An 11667-nucleotide genomic window follows, 5' to 3' on the forward strand; every position below is an offset into this window, starting at 1 on the left:
TAGAGTAATTTTCTTGAATATACAGGTTATAACCTTTAATACAGTTCAGAGAGAAAGTTGATTCAGAGGCTAGGGTTTCCTGTAGAGCTATTGCAATGGGATGGAATTGGGAAATAAGTAACTGTAATTTATTTATTTATTTCGTCAACCAACGTAGACTAGTACAATTAATTAATACAGTTTTGTTTTCTTAAATATATATTTATATAAAAAAGTAGTGTCAGCTTTCTTGTCTTTTCTTTTATGAGTTGTTATTTCTTATGGAATAAAAATATTGCTTTAGTTTATGCCGAGACATTGTAAAGTCAATGGTTTCGCAGTGTTTATTGTAAGAGGCCATCATGCGGTTTAATGGCCCATATTTTGCATAATTTGTGCGATGATGTTTTATGGCAAATAAATTTCGATTTCGGAGTTGCCGAGTGGGTGCATGGAAATTTAATTTTGATAAAAGTTCTGTTGAGTCAATTCGCTGCGAAACGATATCATTTACAAATGAAACCATTGCATATTCACGACGCTCTTTTAATGTTTGTATGTTTATAAGCATGCAGCGTGCTTCATATGATGGAAGAGGAAATGAAGTCCAACCTAATTTACGAAGAGCGTATAATAGAAATTGTTTTTGTACTGATTCTAATCTTTCTTCGTGCGTGATTGAAAATGGAGACCATACAATGCTGCAATATTCCAGTATTGACCTCACATAGGCAATATATAGTGTTTTAATTGTGTAAGGGTCCTGAAAGTTATAGCAAAAGCGCTTGATAAAGCCTAGCATGTTATTTGCCCTGTGAATAATTGTATTGTAATGGTCTATGAAAGTTAGCTTAGAGTCTAAGATAATTCCTAAGTCCCTAACTCTTTCACATTTGTCTACAGTTTGATTTCCTAATGCAATTGAAATATTTGAAGTTGTTCTTTTTCTACTAAATGATATTAAGTTACATTTTTTTACATTCAATTCTAGTAGACTTTTTTTGCACCATATGTAGAATATGTGTATTTCATTCCGGAATATATTGATGTCTTCTTCATTTCTTATTTCCAAAAAGAGCTTCATGTCGTCGGCATAAATAAGCAATTTAAGTTTTTTGAGAATGTAAGATATGTCGTTTACGTATAGAATAAAAAGGAGAGGTCCCAAATGAGAGCCTTGGGGGACGCCTGAAGTGACTTGAATTGGGCTCGATTTCTTTCCGTTGAATTTAATTATTTGTTGGCGGTTAGTTAAATATGATTCAAGCCATTTCAGGAGCCCTGACTTAATTCCAATTTTTTGCAGTTTAAAGAGTAACATTGGTATGTCAATGCGGTCAAATGCCTTGCTAAAGTCTGTATAGAGAGCTTCTACGTGGTTTCCATTATCCATTGCATTCAATGAATAGTCTATAAATTCAAGTAAGTTGGTCGAGGTCGAACGACCCTTGAAAAAGCCGTGTTGCATGTCAGTAATTCTATTTTTGATTTGGAGAAATAATTTTTCGTTGATAATTGACTCGAAAAGCTTAGGAATGCAAGAGATAATGGCTATTCCACGATAATTACGTACGTCAGATTTTCGACCAGATTTAAAGATAGGTGCTAGAAATGAGGTTTTCCAAATTTTAGGGAAGGTTCCGGATTCCAGGGACATATTAAAAAGCCAAAACAATGGAGCAGTGAGTTCCATTGCTAGACATTTAATAAATACTGGAGGAATTCCGTCAGGTCCAGGACCTTTTGAGGCATCTAAATTTTTTAAAGCCTGCAAAATGTCCTGCACTTGAAGTTGATTGAGGCCAATGTCCCTTGAAAATTCTGGATAAAATGCAAAATAATCGCGGTCACGATCTTCTTCAGAAAATGTCGTATAAATTTCTTGAAAAAATTTTGCGAATAGATTACAGTTTTTTTCCGAACTATCACCGACATTTTCGTCTAGATGCATTATTGAAGGAAAATTGTCAGATTTTAATTTGGTTTTTACGTAATTAAAGAAGTTCTTTGGACAGGACTTTATTTCATGTTCTGTTTTTGCATTATATTCTTCAAATGCAGTACTGATAGCTAAATTCAGTTGATCGCATAGATCCAAATAAATTAATAAATTATTACTACTATTGTGTTTTTTATAAATTTTATGTGCTTTTTGCTTCCGATTTTTCAAGTTTTTTATTTGTCTGTTAAACCAGACTGGATTTTGTGTGTTTCTGTTACGTCTTTTTTTCTTCAAAGGTATTTCTTCCGAAATTATTTCTGTTAAAATTTTGTAGAACACGTCTATACCAATTTCGACATTTCCTACATTCCTTAAAATTAATTGCCAATTGACACTGTTTAATTTAAATTTTATTTTTTCGTAGTCTGCTAATTTGTATTCAAAGACTTCTTCGTATTCGCAGTCGTTGGGTCTTTGGTTTTCATGCATAAATAAAGAATATTCGATTGCTGTGTGAAACGCTTCATTTTTCCACAGTGGATTTAATGATTCGGTCACACAGAAATCTTCATAAATATTCGTTAGTAAAAAGTCCAAATAGCAATTTTGTTGGTTTTTGATGTGGTTAATTTGGTTCAGTCCTAAATTAGCAGTTTTGTCAAATATGAACTGCAATGTTTCATTATCCCCAACGACTGGGAGTAAGATACATTCATTTTCAGAGTCCAGAATGAAGTCAGCATGGCGTTGATTAAAGTCTCCATAGATGTGAACTTTAACCTCAGGAGGAAGGTCAGATAGAATTTGTTCAGCACTTTGGAAGAAGGCTTCATAAGTGCTTTTATGAGCATGGTCTGGTGGAAAATACACTGAGGCGAACACGTGCGTTTCACCGGCTATGTGTGATTTCACCCAAATATGCTCAAATTCTGTAAATTTTGGTGTAATGATGAGTTCTGAGTTAAAATTGGTCGCAAGAGCTATAAGGACTCCACCGCCTGACTTCTTCTGAGTTGCATGAAAATTTCTGTCGTCTCTGAATACATTAAAGGCATTTCCAAAGATTTCTTCACTTTTTACGCTTTCGTCCCAGCTTGTTTCAGTTGCCAGAATGACCGAAAAGGATGAGCATAATAAATGTTGATAAATTTCTTTCATTTTAGCTGGGCTTTTCATGCGATTGAAATTTTGACAATAAATCAAAATTTCAGTCGCATTCTGTCTGTGTGAAGAAATTGTTGGAAATACGTCGGTTGATAAAGTATGGTCATTGTTATTATTAGTTACCTCAGTCTCATGCCGAGCATCGTTATATAGAAATAATGAGTCTTCCTCAAGGTGCGTCAGCGGCGTTGAAAATTTACAGGATTGTAAAATTTGAGGGCGGCCTCCCTAGTAGATTGTAGCCGTTGCGTGCGTTCACTGGACAGGAATGTACGGTAGGATTGCAGGTCTGCCAAGGCGTCGTTTCGAGTAATTCCAAGTTCTTCATGGACGTCCAGGAAAATTTCGTGCAGGAGATTTCTGTCTTTTGGTAGTCCTTCAGCTGCTAGCATTAGAATAGCACTGGTTTTGGTGATTCCGCGAATACATGTTGATGATGGCTGGTCATGCAGGAAGGAGAGGTAGGTCCGAACAATGTCCATAATTTTCGGGTCCCTTAGACGGGCCTTCAGGAAGCGTTGGTCGCCAGTTACGGACTGTTCAGTAAGTCTCACTATTGGCGGACGCATGGGGTCCAGAAGAGGAGGGTGTTCTCGCTCAGTTGGTTTTTCAGTTCGATAAGGGTTAATAGTTTCCCCTTTTTCGAAATTAATGAAATTTAGTCCGCTTTCTTTGGGTGGCCGAGAAAATTGTATTCGTGCAGCAGCCAAAAGTTCTTTATCCAAAGGTAATGCAGTGCTGTTGTAGAGATGCCTGCTTCGGGTCCTGTTGTTGTTGATGTTGTTGTTATTGCTGTTGTTGTTGTTGTTGTTGTTGTTGTTGTTGTTGTTGTTGTTGTTGTTGTTGTTGTTAATTCTGGAATTCTTCCTTTTAAACCAAGTAAATTCCATTGAATGGCGAGTGTTGTTGAAGTGGGAGATGAACAAGAGGAAAGTTGGTTATCGTTTGGGTTGGGTGAGCTGGCCATTGTTAGGTAGTTGGAGAGGTAAGACAAGAGTTGGAGGTTTCGGGAGGCTCGCCGTTGTATAAGTATTATAAACGGTATTATCTGGGGGCTTCTTAATGGAGGGAGGGGTTATTTCAGTAGTGTAGTGGCGTTTATGGGAATTTTTCGAGCATTGCACAGAATGAAAATTAGCATTGGAGGTGTTGTCACTTACCTTACCGGTCTGTTGTAGGCTGGAGTCGATTTCCATGTCCGTTTCTTCCAGTGTCCTGTCCTGTTCTCGGTTTAGCTTCTTCGTGCGTTTCTTTTTCTTCTTCTTTTCTAGTTCTTCGACTCTACTGGAAAGCTTGGCGACGGTTTTCATCAGCATTGCTCCAATTGCGTTGTTTTGATGAACATTCAATCGTTGTTGAACCTTGCTGACATCGGCGTAAGATCCGGCTCCCGCATTGAATTGCTTGCATGCTTTTTCGTAACTGATTCCTTTGGTGACTCGAAGTTTTGAGATTTCCTTCTCCGCCAAGTATACTGGACACTTCCTGCTAGACGGTCCGTGATCACATTTGCAGTTCAGGCAGTATGCTTTCTCCTTACACTCCGCTTGTAGATCGTGAACGTTGGAACAATTTCGGCATCGAGCTGCAGTCTTGCAACGAACTTTCTTGTGTCCAAACTGGTTGTTGGTTCAGGAACATAAACACTAGTATTGATCCGCAACGGACCAATCTTGATATACTCAGGCATCTTTGTTCCCTCAATGGTAAGGGCCACTGTAGGGGTGTTGACTTTTCCTCCATCCTGCATACGGGTAAAACGTTTGGCGCTCACAACTCCTTGAGATCTTAATTCCACAACCAGCTCCGCTTCGCTAAATTCCTGTATCTCGCGACATGAAAAAACACAATGCCGTTTGTTGAGAGTGGAATGTAGAATTACAGACACTGCCACATTGTCCACCAGTTTCTTCATAGTTATCAACTTCTTCACTTGGTCCACATTTCGTACTCGTAGCACACATTTACTGCCATCTGCTTCGGTTTTGGCTCCCTCGATATCACCGACTAACTGATCCACTGATTTTCCGACCACGAATGGGTTGAGTTTCTGTCCGTCAATGGCCTCAAGAAGGAGAATATTCAGCTGACCGAATTAACCGTTATTCATCCATTCAAATGAAACATAATATTCTACATAACTCGAGAACTAATCAAGCAACTGGAACTAAATTTGGCATGTGGAGGTATAAGGAGATGGTCATAGGGGGTAGCTCTTTAGATAAGAGGGGGAGGGGCTACGTAAAATAAAGCATGCTTTTTTTTTATTCGTCGCATACATTCCAGCTAATATTATATAAGAATTAAATGGCATTGCTAGTTTTATATAAGAATTAAATGGCATTGCACACTTTCTGAGTAACTGCTTCCAATTCATCGGGAGAAAATCACCAGGCAGATCGCTTGGGTAAAACCTCGTTGCAATGGTCGCACTGTGCAACTATCAAAAGATTAACATAATTTGACGTTTAAATTTTGACAGGAAAGTTTGCCACCATAAATCTGATCGAGCTAGGATCAAGCAAAATGGCTTTAGAACATAATTATTAAGCTGTTAGCATTAAAAATTAACCGAAAAAAGTAGAAGGGTCTGTGCCTAGGGCACGAACGGAAGCTTGACGTAGGACCGCTAGTGGACGGAATAAATGTGAAGAGCATTTAGTTCTTTTAATTGATCAATTATCTATTATCTCAACTCTTTCCGTTTTTGAATTGTAGGCGTACCAAATATGTAGTATTTTTTTTTCAAAGAGAAAGTTGTTTAAGAGAATCAATCAAAATCACTTGCACCCCTGCTTCCAAGTTTGGTTACAAGATTACAACTCTGGAGAGCATTTTGTGTGGTCGTTGGGGGCTTATGGTTCTGAATATGGACAATCAAGCACAGATAAATACTATTCCAACTCTTTACTGATGTAAGCTTGATTGCCCTGAAAAGGGCCGTTTTATTGAAGAGGACATCTATGGCCACTTACGCTTGGCGTGTTTAGAGTAGGAGACAGCATCACGGATCTCATTTTTCAGGAACACCTTCAGCACACCTCGTAAATCAGACCGGAGATACGTCAGACACTGCCACGGCGAGCTAGACGACGGATGGTGGTTATCTCGAAGAATTTGCGTTTGGTTCTGAATATGGCGATGAGTGTGCAAAATATTACGCAATTCCATCCTCCCTATTCGCACGCTCCCGAAGATCGGAGGCGAATGCCACTTCGACTTGTTTCGTCTAATTACTACTCTCTGACGACTGTGCTGGGGAAGCAGCATATGCAATTGGTGGATTTGTTAGTTAATTCGACGCTTTTGGACAATGCTGGACATTTACCAGTTTTTTAATAGTTTCTTGTTGAAAATCAACATTCGAAAGCATTTTTATCGGTGCGTAGCCATATTTCTGATCGATTGGTGATAACATTATTGAAATAGGACCAGGGGTAGCTGAGTTATTAACGTTCAAAATCTTTCTTAATTTGTTACATGTTCCATTTTCGGTTTTCACAAAGTGTACCCCCATATAGAAATCAAAGACGTAGTCCTACGTCAAAAAATTGGTGGGGTTGTGTACAAGACACCACCGCATGGTTGACGAAGACTACGTTGAGATATTTTGTGAACTTCTCGTGCATTTTTATAAACTGATTTAAAATACAGTAGAAGTCACTTATTTCCTCAATTTACTCCATTTCCTCTCCTTGACATGCCAATTTCTTCACCCTTATTAGTTATTTTTCTGACTGTTTCTGGACTTTCTTTTAGGCATAATTCTGCATATGAAACACTTGTCTGTAATCCTCCGTTATGAAATATATTCCCCGTTCACACTTTAATGCCCATTCCATCTCCGTTGAACATTTGTTATGGATCACACGTTTAACCAAACGCTTGATCGCAGTGGGACACCTCCGGTGGGAAATCGTTCACAAGCATCCCATCATCCCAGCCCAAGTAACATTATTGAGGTTTAAAGCACTCAACAAGTCTAAATCATGGTCTACAGTACTCTCATAAAACCCAAATTGTTACTTGGGAGGTAACCAATAAGCCCGCTAATTTGGATAGATTTTGTTATATAAAGCTAGCATCCGACTTATACAGGGCTTTGGCGCATTATTGGTCGGATTAGTACTAAGCAGGCTTGTTGGTTATTTTCCATCAGCATAATCGAAAATTTGATATTCAGAGTTGTGCTTTCACAAAATTAGAAAGTTTGGTCCATGTGACCCTGAGTAATCATAATTTGATACTTCAAGCAATCAAAAGTTCCTCCATCAAAGCAGGATCTTAATTCTAAATGTTCATTGGAAAGCACACTATGAGGAACTAGAACTAGAAGCATTAAGAAATATATTTCAAAACTTTTTGTCATTGTTGCATTTACACAAAGAAGCTCCAACCCATTTTCAGAGGTTTAATTTTTGTTGGTCCGAGCTGAACACAGCACCAGCCAGAAACGCGCTAGTCCACTTGGTGCATGAATTTTGTAACAAACAACAATGTAAAGCTCTACTTACAGATTTAAATAAATTTATACCGTACCTCTGAATCCCACTTCAACGCAGGGACGGCCCAGAATCATCAAAATTTAGTTCGCCAAACAGAATATCACGAACACTAGCGTGTAAGTTCATATGATTTTAACAGTTCTTACAGTAATGCATCTGTAATTTGTATGCAACATCCGAAGTCTCTCCTTTTTTACATATTCTGCACAAAAAATACTTTCTAAGCCTCGCCCCTGACAGGATTTCGCACCGTTTTTTTTTAATGAATGAGGCGTCCCGCCTAGTGCCTAGTATCTTTTGTGCAGAAGATGTAAAAAAGGATGGACTCCAGATGTTAATCTAATTGCACATAAAAAGGTACCAGACGTTGGCAGTTCCGTGCGCCAACTCAATTTAAAGCTCTAGCAAGTACCCAATTTTGAGTTCTTGTCATGTAAACAGGATTGCTTTCTTTTTAGTAAAATATAAAATATAATAGAAAAAACATAAAATATAGTTCAAGTACTTTTAAGTCGTCAAGTTCAAACTTCTCAAAATTAAGTTTTACACAACTTACTCAATTTTAACTTGGCGCACGAAACTGTCGAGTAGGGTGAATAGAACTCAATTTTGGGTTGTTTTGCTCTTTTCGTTTTTTGAAAACAACAAGAGAGTAAGTGAGAGGCATCAACTCAAAAGTAAGTTTAAAGATCTCAACCGTTGAGTAGTTTTGGTTCTCCGTACGGTTATCAAAAGAGAAAGTCAATGAAGAGAATCGATCAAAGTAACATTTTTAAGGAGGTTTCATTGAACGTTTCATATTTCCAATAACCTGGTGTATGCAGGAGACAAAATGACGCCTAAAAATTTACGGAAAAAATAACCTTCCCAAATTACATCATTTTTATTCAATTCTTCATCAGAAAACTTAACCACTAATACAACCCTATTAGCTGGAAGATGAAGCTCAGCTGTACGTCTTCAGCTTGAGTTGCGTTTCGCTCGTTCCACTCGGATGTCGCGCCTTGCAAATTAGCGTCTTACCGTTGTCACTGGCTTTCGCCACCCGCTGGAGCACCTGCTGCGTGGTAATCGTTCCCCGAGAATTTTTCAGCTGAAACGGTGCCGAGAGGCCTTCGTAGATCAGCTGATCGTCCAAGAACCACAGGAAACTGGCTGCTGGCCTACCATCCCGTGCTACGCATTCGAAGACCATGTCCGAACCGACCTTGAAAGCTCCATCGCTAGTTAGGATGTCACTCGAAACCAGCAACTGCGGAGGGGATGGCTTCACTTCAGCTTCCTTCAATCCAACAGCTTGAATCTGATTTGCATTTTTGGTTGCTGGTAAACAAAATCCTCATTCAAAAAATTGCGTCTCACCATTAAAACATTCGAAACGAAACATACTCTTCCTTAACTTGATTTCCAACGCGGCTTCGATGAATCCATTTGGATAGCGTTCATGCTCAGCACGACACACCAGCCGCTTCCGGTTGTCTTCCACGGCGACCGGTTTCCGGTAGAACTGCTGAACCGTTGTCCTGCGATTGGCCGTCTCCGCGAACGCCGCTCCCAGTTCGTTGGAAATCGGTTTTCCATCCATGTACCACGACAACTTAGCACCTGGTCGGCCGTCTCGAGCAATGCACCGCGCCGTCAATGGTTTTCCATAGTCAAACTCACCGTCGCTGTCGTCCACGTTGCTGGAAACTTCAATCACCGGAGGCTCTGGGGCAACGGCTGGAATAAAAATAAATAAAATAGATCGCAGCTCAATAAAGACAGTTCCAAACATCCACACCTTCACCCTGAACGACGATGCCGATCGTGCCAGTGTAGCTCTTCCCCGCGATCGAAAGTGTACACTCAAAAGTGCCCTCATGTTCGGCTTTCACCGTGTCCAATGAAATTCCACAGGATCCCTTGCTCCAGCCTCTTCCGAAGAATCGGATTCCCGCCACCGGTGCTGGCAGTCGTTCGCTGCTTGCAAAGGGGGCTGGCGCTCCAGGAACTTTCACGATGCAAAAATCGATCGGTTGACTTCCGGGCGTTTCACACAGCAGGTTCAACTGGCGCTGGCCCTCGGTGGCAATCACACTCTTGGGGGCTGTAATCACTTCGATTGCACTGCCGACGGCTGGAAACGATGCTTGAATTAAATCACCTTCATTGGCAATGGAAGAAAAATATTCACAACTCACAGACGAATGCAATCAGCACTATTGCTGCGCAGAACTTGATCATTTTCAAAAAAAAAAAAATTAAATAATGTGGCACTACTAATTGGCTGCTAAATGCGAAAACTATGCTACCGTGGCAACGAACGGCACCGTACTGAATGGAGATTCACGATCCATCGTTTGCTTTTAAATTCTTTTCGGACAGCGAGGATCACTTTCCGAAGATCAATCAACTAGCAGGGTCGCGCTGCCACCAAACTATGGCTTTGGATATGACATTTTGGTGATTAGAATTTTGCGGAATGCTGGGATGGCAGATGTTCACAGGGTCATTTGGATCTTTAAATCTATAAATCGTAAAACCACCAGTGGAAGCTTTAGTGATTCCCAGAATCGCGGGTGTTTACATATTTACATGTATTTAATTATTCAACAGGGATATAAGTATATTTTTTGGCATACATTTTTCTAACAGTCCCCTAAAGTTTTGTGAGCTCTAGAGCTTAACAGTTCTTCAGAAAAATGACTACATCTTCACGATTTCCACTGTTCTCCGATACTTGTACTATTTCCATGACAGGCTTTCGAACTCTTCTTGGAGTGTTATCCAAACTTATGAAAAAGGTTCATCTAAATGCTTATGTGGTAATTTATATCTATAATTATCTCTTATTTTTTGGGTTAATTTGGGTGACTTCCAACCCAGATGGACAATTATTGTTTAATGCCATCGGAACATTTTTTGCATGATTTCCGGGCTTAGAAACATAGTTTACAAGGTAACAAAATGTCTAAAGTTTGTTCAAAATTCAAATTTATTTTGTGACTCTAAGAACACACACACAGCTTATTCATGCAAAAATATGCTTCTCAGCTAAAAATTGGCTTATTCAGCTTTTAACGAGTTAACATTGTTTGTTGGTTTGGGTACTCATATGGCCGTCAGAATGGTTCATCGATTGCGAAGTGAAGTATTCCTGACAGTGATGCGTAATATTTGATTTTATCCTAACGTTACCTCAATTTTATAAAACAGACAAACAGACACAACATATTGAACATTTATCACATTTATCACTGTAGTGTGTAAACGTCAAATGCAAGGAAATTGATTATGTGCGCCACAACTGGCGGTACTATCAACTAAGAAACATTTAAATTGATCGCTAAAAGCGATTTCGATGAACATCTTAAGCATGTTATGTCTGCTTATCTGTGATCATACCTTCACTATCGCAACTCCGGGTAATCCGCGAAAGTGTTTGCATTTTTCTCTGGCACTTTTGATCTAACTGCAATCACTCTCTCATACTCGAAATATGCAACGATCAAATTGGCACAACGACGCCCTATACACTCTCTGACCAAAGCGCGGGGTATTTTTCTACATGGCTGTTCGCCCTAAAATGCTACGTAATTTAGGAATCTTCCCTCATCATCTTGTTATGAACCGTCCATGAAGTTTCACTTGACGATTGTCCAATATTTTCAAAATGGCCGTTACGTAATTATTTTGGTAAGCACTAGTTTGGTTTCTTAAAACTTTCACGTAACTTTACCACAATGGAAAGGCGTGAAATTAGACCAATACAGCTTACGGGCCATTGAATAACTACGTATGCACATAGCATGTAACGAAACCTGTGCAAAGTTGGACTGTAAACTGAACCAAAACTCGACCGTTTCATGCTTTAGAATTTGATTTTAAAACTTATTTTTCACATGCATAATGTCAACAATCACTTGTTCAAATGTTCAAATATTATCATTGTTTTCGAAATTTCTTAATTTTAAAACTCTTATTTAGCTATTGCAATGTTCACATACCGCAATACTTGAGAATTATAACAAACTGTGATATAATCTATCACCCTTAGGTTGCGTCAATTTAGAAAATCACTTGAATCAGAAGAGT

The 11667-nt window shown here is 39.1% G+C and overlaps 1 protein-coding gene across 1 annotated transcript; it reads right to left on the minus strand.

Moving 5' to 3' along the window:
* Positions 1 to 8536: 8536 nt before the first annotated feature.
* Positions 8537 to 9816, minus strand: LOC135710898 (fasciclin-3-like). Its single transcript, XM_065233606.1, has 4 exons — positions 9774 to 9816; positions 9374 to 9709; positions 8980 to 9312; positions 8537 to 8913 (listed from the first exon to the last, which is right to left on the minus strand). Exons 1-4 carry the CDS (start codon positions 9814 to 9816, stop codon positions 8537 to 8539), a joined length of 1089 nt encoding a protein of 362 aa, XP_065089678.1.
* Positions 9817 to 11667: the final 1851 nt, after the last annotated feature.

Source organism: Ochlerotatus camptorhynchus, unplaced genomic scaffold (assembly GCF_037179485.1).
Source record: "Ochlerotatus camptorhynchus isolate MF236.1 unplaced genomic scaffold, CSIRO-AGI_Acam_v1.1 ptg000406l, whole genome shotgun sequence".
NCBI classification, from domain to species: Eukaryota; Metazoa; Arthropoda; class Insecta; order Diptera; family Culicidae; genus Ochlerotatus; species Ochlerotatus camptorhynchus.